Source organism: Chiroxiphia lanceolata, chromosome 15 (genome assembly GCF_009829145.1).
Source record: "Chiroxiphia lanceolata isolate bChiLan1 chromosome 15, bChiLan1.pri, whole genome shotgun sequence".
Lineage (NCBI taxonomy): Eukaryota > Metazoa > Chordata > Aves > Passeriformes > Pipridae > Chiroxiphia > Chiroxiphia lanceolata.
In genome coordinates, this window is record NC_045651.1 from 11,946,314 (window position 1) to 11,960,632 (window position 14,319).

General features: G+C 45.8%; 1 protein-coding gene across 1 annotated transcript in view; it reads left to right on the forward strand.

Annotated features, from left to right (window-relative positions):
- ADAM19 (ADAM metallopeptidase domain 19) overlaps nt 1-13,582 on the forward strand; it is a 32,393-nt gene extending 18,811 nt beyond the window's left edge. Inside the window, exons 9-23 of the mRNA XM_032703153.1 lie at nt 14-180; nt 1,315-1,399; nt 1,646-1,785; nt 2,975-3,152; nt 3,999-4,088; nt 5,334-5,529; nt 5,778-5,886; nt 6,435-6,627; nt 7,183-7,263; nt 8,004-8,112; nt 8,215-8,350; nt 8,586-8,652; nt 9,197-9,400; nt 11,913-12,059; nt 12,603-13,582. Of these exons, the coding sequence (XP_032559044.1) occupies nt 14-180; nt 1,315-1,399; nt 1,646-1,785; nt 2,975-3,152; nt 3,999-4,088; nt 5,334-5,529; nt 5,778-5,886; nt 6,435-6,627; nt 7,183-7,263; nt 8,004-8,112; nt 8,215-8,350; nt 8,586-8,652; nt 9,197-9,400; nt 11,913-12,059; nt 12,603-12,677 (1,977 nt within the window). The 3' untranslated portion in view covers nt 12,678-13,582. The remainder of the gene's footprint in view (nt 1-13; nt 181-1,314; nt 1,400-1,645; nt 1,786-2,974; nt 3,153-3,998; nt 4,089-5,333; nt 5,530-5,777; nt 5,887-6,434; nt 6,628-7,182; nt 7,264-8,003; nt 8,113-8,214; nt 8,351-8,585; nt 8,653-9,196; nt 9,401-11,912; nt 12,060-12,602) is intronic.
- Nucleotides 13,583-14,319: the final 737 nt, after the last annotated feature.

Genomic DNA, 14,319 nt, shown 5'->3' on the forward strand with positions numbered 1-14,319 from the left:
GTCTCTATCTTAGTTTTACCGATCCATGAATATCCGGATTGCCTTGGTGGGGCTGGAGATCTGGAGTAACTGGAATAAATGTGATGTAACTGAGAACCCCTACTCCACCCTGAAGTCCTTTCTGGCTTGGAGCAGCAAAGAGAGGGTGCACAGAAAACACGATAATGCCCAACTAATCACGTAAGTTGATTTCTCCTGTTTCTGACAAGTGAGTTCACTGTGTGGAAAATCACTTTGTAAGATCATATTGTTCTATGATTCAGAATGGTAGATTTATGTAGAAGCTTCTCAGCTAGCATTCAGCTCCAGCACCCAGCACACAACCATTTTAGGAAGGGTGGAGGTCCTGGGCTGTGCAGGGGTCTCAATACACGTGCTTCAAAATGCATCACTATTATTGTGTATCACAAGCAGCTGCACGTGATCTGGCACAGCTACATGGACAATTTCAAGAAAATCCAAACCATAAGCAAGACCTGTAAAGGGGAGCTCGGCCCTTTGTGGAAGGCACTCATTCCTAGCTCATCCTGCTGAGACACAGGGTCCCAGTGCTGGGAGCTGATGGCCTGTGACTGATGGCTGATGGCCCACTGATCTCATTAGGGCCAGCAATGCAGATGTCATTGGAATAAAAAAAATTGCAGCAACTCTAGATCTCATTACCTCTTCCATGGTAATTCATCCACCAGGACATAGTGGTGAGTCAGAGGACCTGTAGGGCTCAAATGCAGAGATACAATGCCTTTTCTCTTATTTTGTTTAGTTGAGTTTTTTTCCCTTTAACATTACTGTATTTCATCTCCGCCTGGCCATGTCCTGAGCACAATATCAAGACCTTCCATTTCAGATCTGCTGTCAGGGATGGTGCAGAATTCCAGGTCACCAGGCAGGAGCCGAGCATGGCTGCACCTCAAAGGTGTTACCTAGTACTCTGTCAAATCCCTGAATCCCCAAGCTGGCAAATATCAGGCTTAGGGTAAATTAAGTATTCACAAACAGTACTTAACTAAGGATCCAGAAACAGTCTTTTCTGTGCTTGTTGCGAAGCTCAGCAGGAGCACTTTTTGGCACCAGACCATTATAAAAAATAGGATTGTCTGGCTGGCCCATAAAACAAAGCAACAGTCCAAGAAAAACAGGTCTTAAGGCTTTGTAGCTCTGCTATGATGTCCTGTACTTGAAGATACTACTAAAGACAATGTGTCCCCCTGACATTGTGTCTATCTGTGAAGCTGTGCACTGCAGGGTGTATTTCTCTGCCTGCCTTCTCAAGTGCCTCAGTGCCATTTCATGGTCTTTCTGGGTTGATTTTAGGGGTGTGCCCTTCAAAGGTACCACAGTAGGCTTGGCTCCCGTGATGGCCATGTGCTCTGATTTCCAGTCAGGAGGAGTAAACATGGTAAGTAATTGCTAATACCTAATATAAAGTTTCTTGCCAGCAGTGAACACATAGATAGATGCCTCCAAAAGCCCAGGAAGAAAATATTTCCTGTGAAGTCCTCCAGCTCACCTGCTTATAGGCAGGAGTACCTTCAGTAGATATTTTCTACATGTATTAATGAGCAGTGCCACTTACCCCACTGACACAGAGGTGCACAGCACAGGCACAGGGCAAATGCTGACGTGCCTCTTTGCCCTTGCACAGGATCACTCTGATAATGCCATTGGTGTTGCTGCTACCCTTGCCCATGAGATGGGACACAATTTTGGCATGAATCACGACTCAGCTGGCTGCTGTACTACCCCTGCAGCAGATGGAGGCTGCATCATGGCTTCTGCAACTGGGTGAGTTCATCTTACGTGCTCTCATGGAGAAATGCAAAGGGCTTTGTTACAAGAGCCTTGGTGGAGTAAGAACTAGAAATGCAGACTGAAGGTGAGTCTGTTGATGCCTGTTGGAGGCAGTGTGTTTATAGAGAAAATACTGCTGGGCAAACCCTGGATCATGGGTCAGTAGCAATTTGCTAAATTCACGACGAACTGATTCCTGCCTGAGCAGGCTTTAGACCTGAGCTTGGCCTTAGATAATGTAGGCATGTGGCAGCATTTAGAAGTGGAGCTCTAGACTCTGGTAAAAAGGAAAATTTTCGTATTCTCTTTTCTTAAGAATGCTCCTTGGTTTCAGTGAACCGGTGTTTAAAAGGGAAGAAATAGTCAGCTTTGAGAGAAAGGGAAGCAAGAGTGACTCTAGAAACCCACAGGGGATTTAATAGCTCATTTTGGAAGAGGAAACAACATATTTCAGTCACGAAAAATGTGAGACAAGCCCATTCACTTAAAGCCATATTTCACTTTTCCTCAAGCCTTCCTCCTTGGGGTTTAGAAGGTTTGAACAGGTTGGGTTTTTTCCCATAGATATCTTTTATGTGCATGGTTTCGTCTAAATAAGAAAAAACATTTATGTGAGAAGTGAAAATGTAGTGGCACGCAAGTAGAGCACACAGCATGCACACACACATGCATGGTCATACACAGAGTGCAAGGTTCTGGCAATGCAGTAACAGAAATTAATAATTAGTGTAACAGAAAATATTCACAGTCTTCAAAACGAGGCTGTAGAATTATTAAATTAAAGGAAAAATTAAATGTTATTTTTAGCAGTTGGGTTCAAGCAGTTATTCACAGACTGAGTGCTGGATTCCAAGGCTTGTTCAAGCAGTTAGAAATAAGCCACAGCTCCAGTACTGAGCAGGTAAGGACAGCCATGCTGCCAAAAGTCAAATCTATCTCAACATATTTTGGTTCTATAAAGTTTACATTTTCAGGCCATTGTATTTCTAGACAGTCTTGCAGTCTCACCTTGTCTTCAAGTGTAATTCGGGAATGTGAAATCACCATCTGCTTTGGCACAACTCCATAGATTTTGGGAAGAGACCTGTGTCCTTTGGCATTTGTCAGGATTTGCATCTGCTCATTTCTGGTTCTCTCATTGCCCAGATCTGTCTTGATGTTTTTCTCTGCTGTCTATATTCAGGCACCCATTCCCCAAGGTGTTCAACCAGTGCAATAGAAGAGAGCTGGAGAATTATCTGCAGTCTGGTGGAGGCATGTGTCTCTCCAATATGCCAGATACCAAGAAAATGTATGGTGGAAAAAAATGTGGAAATGGCTACTTGGAAGATGGGGAGGAGTGTGACTGTGGAGAGGTGGAGGTAACAATTGTTCAGATCCAACCATTTGGGGTTTAGAGGGACGCAATGTTTTTATTACGTATTTTGCAAATACAGTTATATGATCTGTAATCAGGTTTTCTTTGTGCAGGAGATACACATACCTTCCCTGCATATAAATGTAAAGCAAGGTTCAATATCATGTCTAACTTCACAGTGTGTAGTACAATGCATCCCAGAACTCAGAGATGGTGTAATCCAGGGCTGAACAGAGGTGATGAAAATTTCCTTTAAAAAAGAGAAGAAAAAGTGATTTTAGATCACAGATCAGTAAGATTGGAAAAGACCTCCAAGACCATTAAGTCCAACCTTTGACTGATTGCCACCCTGTCAACTAGACCAGAGCACTGAGTGCCACATCCAGTAGTTTCTTGAACAATTCCAGGGATGGTTACTCCACCACCCCCCTGGGCAGCCCATTCCAACACTTAATAGCCTTTTCTGAGAAGAAATTTTCCCTGATGTCCCGGAAGAATTCTTCCAGATGTCACAGTTTCATATATAAGTTCCCTTTATCCACAGCTCCATTCCTGATAAGGATGGGGCTTCTCTTAGCACTGCATCTCGCTTCTCCAAATCAATCCTTTGACTAATAAAGAGAACAGGGAGCTGGAACCAGCAGCCCAGACTCTCCAGGTGTAATGAGCACAACCAATAGTATCCAGTCAGTCCATCAGAGGGTATGGTTGTGCAGTGCTGTGTGTCATGAGCACACTGTGGAAGGAAGGAAGGTGCTTTGTTTGCATGTAATTTCATCACATATGAGAACAGACTAGTGTCAGCCTCACATCTGCCCTGTAACCTCTGCTGCATCTCCCTGTCTTCCAGGAGTGCAACAACCCCTGCTGCGATGCCAGCACCTGCTCCCTGAAGCCAGGTGCTGAATGTGCCCACGGCAACTGCTGCCATCAGTGCAAGGTGGGAGCTCTGGGTTTTCCTAAGAGGAGAGAGAACAACGGGGCTGGAATTGTGAGGCTGAAAACTGGAGGGGGAAAGAGGAGCAAACAGCCAAATAGAGTTTAGCTCCTCACCTGGTTTGATCTTTTAGGTACAACAGCTACTGGTGCAGTCAAACTGGTGGGGTTCCTTTCTTCTGGCTGACTAATTTAATTTACTCCTGTGATAATTGAAGATAAACTGTGAATGCTGCTGGAATGAAGTCACTCTGCCTCTTTCAAACACTTAGGGATGGGGTTAATCAGAGTTAATATTTCTCTCCTTTGGCTCTAGAAGAAATCTAGACAGAGCTATTGGAGCAAACATGTCCTCTGGGGTGTAGGCTGGATGCTGTCTTGGCTCCAAACCCTCTTTTCTGAGGTGCAATTGAATTCCTTTAGCTTAGGTACTTGCTGAAGAAATGCTGGCAAAGAGAATTATATATCTGTGACCACTATAATTTCAAATCTCAGCTTTCCTTGCAGAGACTGGTTAAAATACGTTTCTGATTTTGGAGCCAAAGATCTCAAGCTTTGACAACAAATTAATTCAAAAATGGAACATAGGCAATCATTTCTCTATTAGAACATAGGCAGTCATTTCTCTATTAGTCTCATCTTTGTTTGCACACTGATTGCTTGCTCTTACTGACCTATCCTGAGCATGTGGAAATCCACCTGGAGTCATTCCTTTCACAAAAGACTTGGAACAACCTCCTAGATGTAATTGTGTATGCCCTTTGTTCTCCATGTGCATGGTGGACAGGAGAAGAATGAACTGAATAAACTCATGAGCAAGGGAGACATATGTTATGTGTTAGGAAAATGTCTCCAGGAGAAACGACAGGCAAACACTGGAACAAACTTCAAACAAGGAGGGCTTTGAGAACAAATTACACAAACATCTGTCAGAAATGGTTCAGGTAAATTGGATCCTACCCAAGGGTAGAGTGAGATGGATCAGTGTCCCCATGAGATCCAGCAGCATCTGTGAATGATCTCATTGCTGCTTGGGGAGGGGATCCAGTCACTAATTTGATTCTACATAGTTCACCCAGTTAATGAAATTATGGTTATATGAGTCACTGCTGACCTCAAAAAACCTAAGACAAGGAGGATGAAGTGACACGCAAGATTCTGTCTTATCTACAGAGAGACATTGCGCAGACATGAAACCACAAAGGAGCCAAGCAATAATTCATTTTTCCCCCCCATTTTCTCTTTTTAGCTGATGTCTCCAGGAACTCTCTGCAGGGAAGTGTCAGGACCCTGTGACCTCCCAGAATACTGCACTGGCGAGTCACCGTTTTGCCCCCCCAACTCTTACCAGATTGATGGGGCTCCCTGTGACAGAGGAAGGGCCTATTGCTACAGTGGCATGTGCCTCACATACAGGGACCAGTGTGTGCAGCTGTGGGGGCCAGGTAAGGCAACAGGCAGCATTATGTGGCATCCTGCTATTGTTCACCCTGTGCAAGGCAGTAGTACCTCCCATACCTGTTATCAGTGGCAAAGTCTGAGGAGCCTTTTCTCCTGCCTTACTCGCTTGGAGGAGGCAGCAAAAATTTCCCGTGCTCAAAGCATTCCAGAAAAAGAACAACTGAGTGGTGGGCCTGGGGTGAGATGGGCTGCCAGGCTCCACAGGAATCAGCCACGAGTCTCTTCCTTGCAGGAGCGTGGCCAGCACCAGACGCCTGCTTTGAGAAGGTTAATGCTGCTGGAGACATCTATGGGAACTGTGGGAAGGACATCTATGGGAACTACAGGAAGTGTGAGACCAGGTACAAAGCAGAGTGGCAGCCAAGACTTGCTCACTGGAGAATGTTTTTATATATTACAAGATTATGGGCCAGTAGATAAAACTGATCCATGCACTGGTTTCACTCCCTCCCTCTGCCTTCTGGGAATCCAGCTGCATCCTTGTTGAACTTAGAGCCCTTAAAACTGAAGCTTTCAGTTCACCATTTTCCTGCCTTTTGCATTTTCAAACATCTAGTTGATATTTTCTTTTCAAAGCAACAGAAGAGGGCATTTTTAAAACTGTAAATGAAATGTAGCTTTCTATCTGAGACAGAAATTTCTTAGTCTTAACTGTGATTTTGTTGAGGTTGGCATGGGGACATCATGGGGACATCACCCCCCATCCATGGGGGCTGTGAGATGGTACCATCAGTTCCCATCAGACACTGTTGCTTGGGCTATTTCTTGGGCAGTGTCTGCTCATCGAACAGCGACTCAACACTGCTGCTTTAATTTACATGTAGAGCTGATGCCTGCAAAACATCCAGCAGGCCAGAAATAATCACTTTAGCCTTTCCTTTGAAATCAGAGATGCCAAATGTGGGAAGATCCAGTGCCAGAGCTATGCTTCCAAGCCCGTGCAGTCCAATGCAGTGGCCATAGACACAACTGTCAACACGCAGATGTGCCGAGGGACCCACGTGTACAGACCTGACAGTGAGGAAAAGGAGATGCTGGATCCTGGCTTGGTGTTGACGGGAACAAAATGTGGGAGCCATCATGTAGGTACAGTTCTGCCTGAAATAGCTTGGGGGGAGGTTTCAGCGTATCAGTTTTCCATCCAGAATGTGCTTTTTGGTTATCAAGCCATTAATTTCTCATGTCCAGTGCTTTTGTAGGAGATTTTTATATTTGTTAGAAAAATAATTTCTTAGAGGCTTCAGAGAAAAGAACATACACCACAGATCTTATGTCCTTGCCAGGTGAAGTCCAGGGCCAGTGCTACATTTGGATTTGCTAGTTGGTTGAGGTTGTCTTGCTTAGAAGTGAGACACAATTGGAAATCAAGACATGCGAGAGCTCCTTCAGAGACTTGCCACAGCTAAGCCAACTTATTGACAGCAGAGCACCCACTCCTCTGATACACATTAGGTGGGATTTAGGGATTAATTGTTCGCTTGGGAACCACGTTACCTTCATGGCCTGTTGTTCTGCCCAGAGAATTAGCTGTATTTCCAAGGTGCCTGGGACCCCACGAGTCACAAAATAACACAAGGCAGTAATGTGGTACATAGCTCAAAGAGCTAACACTGAGTTTCTGGATCCTTTCTCTGCAGGTTTGCTTTGAGGGTCGCTGCCAGAACACATCCATCATCTTTGATTTTGAAAGCTGTAGCAAGAAGTGCCATGGGCATGGAGTAAGTGTCTTCCTTTTCATCTCCATTTCAGGCTGAAGCAGGATGGGCTGCCATTCTTCTGTGGGCGGTCGTTCAGCTCAGTTCTGATACCACACTTAGGTTTGCTCCAGACTTTGGCTTCTTGATTATTAATCTGCACAGTCTTTTCCTGTTTGATGCATTTTCCGGTCCATGAGCTTCCCTGTGACACATGATTTAAGGAGGTCTACTGGAGGGATATGAATTGCAATGAATGAAAAACAAGAAAGGGCAATCTTAAAGAGAAATCTTCTGGGCCCACTTTAGATTGAGTAAAAAAATATATCAGACTTGCCAAAGGAAAAACATAGTAAAAATTCATGTTTAGAACAGTTTATCCCAAATTGCTCTGCAGTGCCCCCAGGGGATGGAAAGAAAAGCCAAATATGGATGGGTCAAGCTATTTGGCCTAAACAATGAGAAATCTTCATATCCTTCTATTTAGAGATAAGAGAAAGGTGTTTCTAAATGCTGCATTTCTCCTGAATTCAGGTTATTGGCACTTCAGCTGAAGAACCCTTGTCTTTTGGAGAAAGGGAGAATATCTGAGGCAATAAATGGCACTTTCACGCCCTGAAAAAAAAGATTTCCAGGCACTTAACTCCCTATTTATGCCCATGAGAGTTTCTTCTGTAGTGTTTTATTCAACAATGGCTTTATTTGTTTTAGCTTGCAGGGTCCTTAGTAGCTGGTACTAAAGTCTCTGAATCCTCCTACTTCAGGTCTGCAATAACAACAAGAACTGCCACTGCAACCAGGGGTGGGACCCCCCGTTTTGCAACAAGGAGGGGAGGGGAGGAAGCTTGGACAGTGGTCCCCCCTCGCCTGAAGGTGAGTGGGAACAACTCTGTGACGGTACCACTTCAGAAGGACTTGTGATAGATTGGGAGCAGAGAGATTTCCATTTAACAAACTCTACTTTCTTGCCCTCAGGCTCTTCAGCAGTCGTGATAACTCTTGCAATCCTGGCTCCCATTCTCCTTCTCATTGGAATCATGTTTTTATTCTATTATCTGAAATGCTGGAATAAATTTGCCATCTGTTCTCTAAAGAAGACACCACAGTTCAGGTAAGCTGTCAGTGCTGTGCCTTGTCTGCTTGCACTCCCTCCCACCTTCAGTGCCAGGACAGAAGAGGCATTGTAGAGGCTGTGAGGAATGTAACTAGATGGGTTTGTTGGTATAGTCAGTATTTGCTTCTCATTTTTTTACTTTGGTGAAATTAAAATAGAAAATACGGGGGGGGGGGGGAAAGGAGAAAAATGTATCAAGACAATAACACTCTTTTCTTTCTCTTGTTGTCAGTGACACCTCTGGAACTGGGCACGCAAACCCTGCCTTCAAGTTGAAAACCCCCCAGCAGCAGAGGAAGGTAGGGCCAAGATCACATTCCAACTCCTGAGGGAGAGAAGCAGCTGCCCTAAGATGTGGGATGTGGTTCCCTCTCACACTGCAGTCAGGGACTGGTTTTATGAAAGAAAAAAATAGACAGACATCACCTGTGGCTGAAAGTCAGTGGGAGCTGAATGTAGTACCTGTTTCTAGGGATTTCCTTATGGGCAGGAGCTGGGCTTTGACCAGGCCTGTGTGGCTGCTTGTCTGTCCTGATAGATCCTCTACTGTCACATCCCTCTCTTAGAACTGTAGAAATGGCAAATACGGAGTTTATTTGCAAGCACCAGAGTAGGGCTTGAATTACTCTGTTTTCTTGATTCCCAGTTCTGACTCATGATCCCAAATTGTCCCAATCTATCTAATCAATGTCCATTAGACAAAGCAACACATGCTGGTGCTGCAGGCAATATTTTCTACTGTGGCTCATAGACCTCATGCAGATCCTTACAAGTATCGCAGAGTAAAAAAGTGGTTTGAAGTGGGAATATTCAACTCTTGGGATTTGTGGGTCTCCTGCACAGGTGATCGGCTTCCCTGAAATCCCACCAAAACCTCCTGCCCAGCAAGCTCCAGGGTTCCAAACAAGCAGGCAGCAGCCATCTGCCTCCTCCTCCAGCTACAGCTGCGGCGCGGGCCCGGCACAGCCGGCACCTCCGAGGGACACGGCCCGGCGGACACCCCCAAGCAGGCCAGCACCTCCTGCTCCCAAACCCCCCATCTCTCAGGTGTGGAGTCCTGACACTGTCCTGCAGATGCTGTTTGTTGGGAGGTTTGTTCTGAGCGAGGCTGGTGAAGCCCCTCACCCTGGGGGGTGTAGGAGTTACCGTGCTCACCAGTGCGTGCTCCGTCTCCCCACAGGACAGTTCCTGATGGTTCTCCTTGCTTTGCAGTGTGGCTGACAGTCTCTGTGCTGGACCCTATCACACACAATTACTTAATTCAGGTCCCCCAATACTTCTGACCTGAACCTGAAGCTTGGATCACAGAGCAGCATCCACGGTCATTGAAAGAGTTTTTAGCTGCAAGTCACAGAGATCATTTGTCAGGAATGAAAGGACTGTACAAATTTTTCCCTAAGCAAGCCAAGCATAGCTCCTCTTACCATTTGAGCTCCTCTTACCATTTGAATCATACAATCATAGAGTTGGAAGGAACCTTAAAGATTGTCTAGTTCCACCCTCTCTGCTGTGGGCAGGGACACCTCCCACTAGAGCAGGTTGCTCAGAGCTCCATCCAACAAGCCCTTCTGGGATTACCAGTCAGTGGTTCAGTACTGAGTGAAGGATCTCCGTCCCTTGGGATGATCCCCCAGGTATCTTGCAATTGGACTAAAGCCTCGGGAGCCTCAGACAAATTTTTATGTGGAGCAGGAATGGGACCTTGAGTCTGTTTCATAGAAAACATTAGTCTTAACCCAAACTGACCCCATCTTATGTGAGCATCCTATCCATGAGGTTATTTTGGGGATTCTTTTGCTTTGCTCTAAACTTACTATAGATCACAAATTCTTATGAAAAAGATGGTAAATCACTCAGAGACTTAAGCCCATTTTGCCAAAATATTAGGTTGGGACCATCAAAAAAGCAAAGGGCCTCCAGGTAGCAGGAGGTTGGCTCCCAGGCAGTCTCTCTCTGAAGGATATGGAGGAAAACAAACCCTTGAGGGATTCCTATAGAGGAAAATTTTAGCAAGTGGGATTTGTGTCCAGCTCCATTGTTCCTTTGAACAGCCAGCACTTCAGCAGGAAAGAAAACTAAAACAAAAGCAGGAAGCTGACTGTTGTCAATAAGGAATAGGTATCCTTCCCAGCTGGTTGTTGACAAGTTCTCCACAATCTCCATTGTGTGCCTTCCCCAGTGCATCCAGTCTCTTTATCTCAGTCAGCCCAACTAGATGGAACAATTTTCACAGAATTTCCAAAAGAAACTTTGCTGTTTCTGGGTTGGTGGAGAGCTACAACATGGAAAAGGTACAGAGGAAATAATTAATGTCACTGTTTGCTGTGTCAGTGTCCTTCCTAGACATTTGCAGCATCTGCCAGATTTGCTCTCTTGCTATTCCTATAGGATTTCTTCAGACTTGGCAGTCAGTGGAATTTAGTCTGCCTTGTCCTTCCTGGAGTCACAGGGCAAGATCCTTGGAGAGCAATAGATCCACAAGCCATCAAGCATTGCATTTATGCATAGTCTGAGGGGACTGCAGGGTTTTTGGGTGCCCTCCAAGTCGTGAGTGCAGCTGTGTTTGTTAAATCAACACCTGTAAGCCAGCACTTAGCACGGAGCCTGAGCAACAACAGGCAGTCAGCTCTCGTGGGGGTAACTCCTCCCCAGGGGCATACTTTTCACTGAAATTCATTAGATGGATGGAAAGTATAATGTTCCAAGTATTCTATTAGGGACAGCTGTGTGCACAAACAAATAAAAATTGCTTGTGGGCCTGCATGTATTTGTGTGGGCACGTGTTTATAAACATACAGTGTTTACAGGCACTGTATGGGCAAACATACAGTGAGCGTATGTGGGTGAAACTTGCTTCCAACCTGAAGTGCATCAGTAATGTGGCTATTTAAAAGGCTCTGGAACATAGCTTCCCTATTACTTACAAAATTCAGGGCTTAGAACTCCTGGATCCTTCTTTAATAGCCAGAATATGATGTGCTTTCTGGCCACAGCTCCATCTGGGAAGCAGGGCAAGTTGGGAACCCTGTTACCCTGTTTGGCTGTCCTTGGCTGAAGGCAGCTGCCCAGCAGCCTAAGGCCATCCTGTGTTCATGAAAATTGACAGGTGAAAAACTCTTACACATTGAAAACCACTAATCACCTGTGTAATACAACAAGCCGTAGTGGCAGCTGCCTGTGCTCCCTTCTGGAGTCAGACAGGGAGAGGGAGCTCTTCATAGGCATGGGTTTACCTGTGTCCCTCAGCCCTCTGTCTCAGGCAGGGATGCTAAAGGCTCAGCTGTGATGGGGACTCCTGCCCACTCTGTAAGGCATCTCCTGTTTTTCATCATGCAGCCATAGATTGTAATAACCCTGGGGTTAACTCCAAACCAGAGACCTTGGGGTGGGCAGCTCCACACCCAGCCTGCTCAGACTTGCAAAATAAGAAAGAAGTCCAAAGGACCTCTGGCCATACCCAAAAGTTCACACCATGTAAAGTGAATGCAAATATCATCTCTGTTTATAGGCTGGGCGTCTGTTGAAGCTGAGAATTCAAAACGATATCTTTCTTGCATAGGATATTTCGAGGCCCCGGCCACCCCAAAGGGCTTTGCCAGCTGATCCTGTCCCATCCAGATCCAGAGCCTGGCAGGGGAACAGCCCTGCTGTCCCACTGCCTCCTGCACACACCAGAACTCCGGGACGGCTCCAGCCTGGGGCAGAGGTAGGCAACTGAGTGTGGTGGTGGGAGGGGGGCAGAGCAATGGGGGGATCAAAGGTGTGTGTGACCCAGAACCATTAGTGAAGAGCAGCAAAACATGAAGATTCACACAAGACTTGAAGATCCCAGTAAGGAACAAAAATTCTTTCCAGCCTCTCTAGCCATGGCTAAGGAGATGCTTTCTCTGCAAGGAGTGTTTCCCAAAATTGTCCTTAATAAAGGGAGTTAATAAGGGACTTTTAGACACTGAGTTCAGTGCCCTGCACACTGGATCACTTAACACAAAACACCTCCACTCTACACAGCACAGTTCTATTGCCTCCAGCCTGCAATATACTGGAGGCCAGCTGGGAAAAATAGAGAAAACTGCATGAATTTCATTGTGCTCTTGGTGGGAGAGTTTCCTGTGTAGGTGATGCTTTTAGGGTGTGAATGCAGGCTGCCCCAGGCTGGCAGTAACATCAGCTCCAGGAGAGGGCAAGGGCAGTGCTTGCTCTTCCATCACTGCTCACTCCTCTCTCTTTTCCCTTTCTCCATCTCACCCAGAATACTGGCGTCTGGATGGCTGGAGCAGCGAACAGCTGGAAAGTGGGACAGCCAGGCTCCCGTGGGCACTCCTGAAGCAGTCTGTCCTGGCTGGCTCTGGCCTTCACAGGGTACTGGATGGTCTTCATCACCCAAAAACACGCTCCCTGCCACAGTGTCTCCGTTCCTCTCCTCTTGCCTCCCGTTTCCTCCGTGACTCACCAAGCTGCAGTCAGGTGTGGCAGGAGTGCCCCAGGTACATGCCAAGCTGAGCTGGACCCTCTCTGCTGACAGCCTTTTCCGTGTAGGGATGACTTGTTTGTACGGTATTGAAACATTGTTGTGCAATATCCAACGCAGGGATGGGGTGAGGGGGGTTTCACGTGTTTTTAATCAGTTATTGAAGTGCTACCAGGGAGAACAAGCTGTGAGTGCAGGTGCTGGCCCTGATGGGCTTTTATGTGAGCCTCAGCCCTGTTGGCTTCCTCAGCCCCTCCACGCAGCTGCAGGAGCATACGTTGGTGCTATAAAGAACCCGCTGCCTCCTGGGAGAGCAGAAGGCAGCTGGTGGTAACTTTCTTCAGTTTATTTTCAGTTTACAGTGTGTGGCAAGTGGGGCCACAACAGGGAGCAAACCAGGGAAATATAATTTGTGGGCCACTGTGGGTTTTGACTGGCTTTAGTAGAGTGGATTGATTATTTTCCCTATATAACCATCTTCAGCAAGAGCGTTGCAACCTGTCTGTCCTCCAGCACTCGCTTGTCTTCCCTCGGTGCTGTAAAACCTGAAAGCATCCCCAGCATGGCCCCTGAGCTCTCATCCATGTCAGTAGGACACACTTAAGGTACGACAGGGAGACTGGCCAAGAGACAGAACAAAAGGCCAGAAGGAAGCTCAGCAAAGGGCAGTGCTGAGACCTCCTCTCCAGCATGCGGTACCGCGATCAACAGACACTTTTGCACATCTCAGACTTCAGTCTGTGCTGAGCAGTAACTCAGCATGGGCTGTCTAATCCCCAAACCACTGAGAAACCTACCTTAAAAATGCCCAGTGGAGAAACAGCAGAAATATTAACACAACACATGGTGCTTTTGTATGACAGCTCTTTTACTCCAGGTTTTTTCCTCCAGGCCATGGATGGAGAGAGCTGTCTGTGTGCACTTTAAGCAGCTGATGGTTCTGACCCTGAGGATTCTCCCTTATGAATTTGTTTTTTTTTTTTCTTCTCTTAATAGTTTGGACTTTTGTATGGTTGTTTTTTTTTTTTTCCTCAGGATTTTAAATTAAGACCTTTTGTTATGCCAGATATTTTTTTTTTTCCTTGAAATGATTCCCTAGGAGAACACAGGGAAATCTGGAGCTGTGGTTACAACAGCTCTGTTGTGTCTGATTTATTACGGAAAAATCCTCAAACAGCGTGACTGCTGCTCCACATGTGAGAAACTGTATTATTGGCATAAAGAAAAAGAGTCTTGTCTGATGGTTCTCTTTCCCTAAGATATACTTACTAAAAAAAACCCCAACCAGAGAAATTCCAAGTACTCATTAAATTTGTAGTTATATGTAGTAGTGTACCTGTAAGGACTTAAACCACACTAGTTTTCACAACTTTACTACCTCTTTCTCCACAAGGAAACAGTTCACAGGGTTGAATTTCTCACTGATTATTCCTTATCTCACTAATTTTAGACCTTTTCTTACCTTTTACGTGCCTGGAAAACAAACCAACCTAAAAAA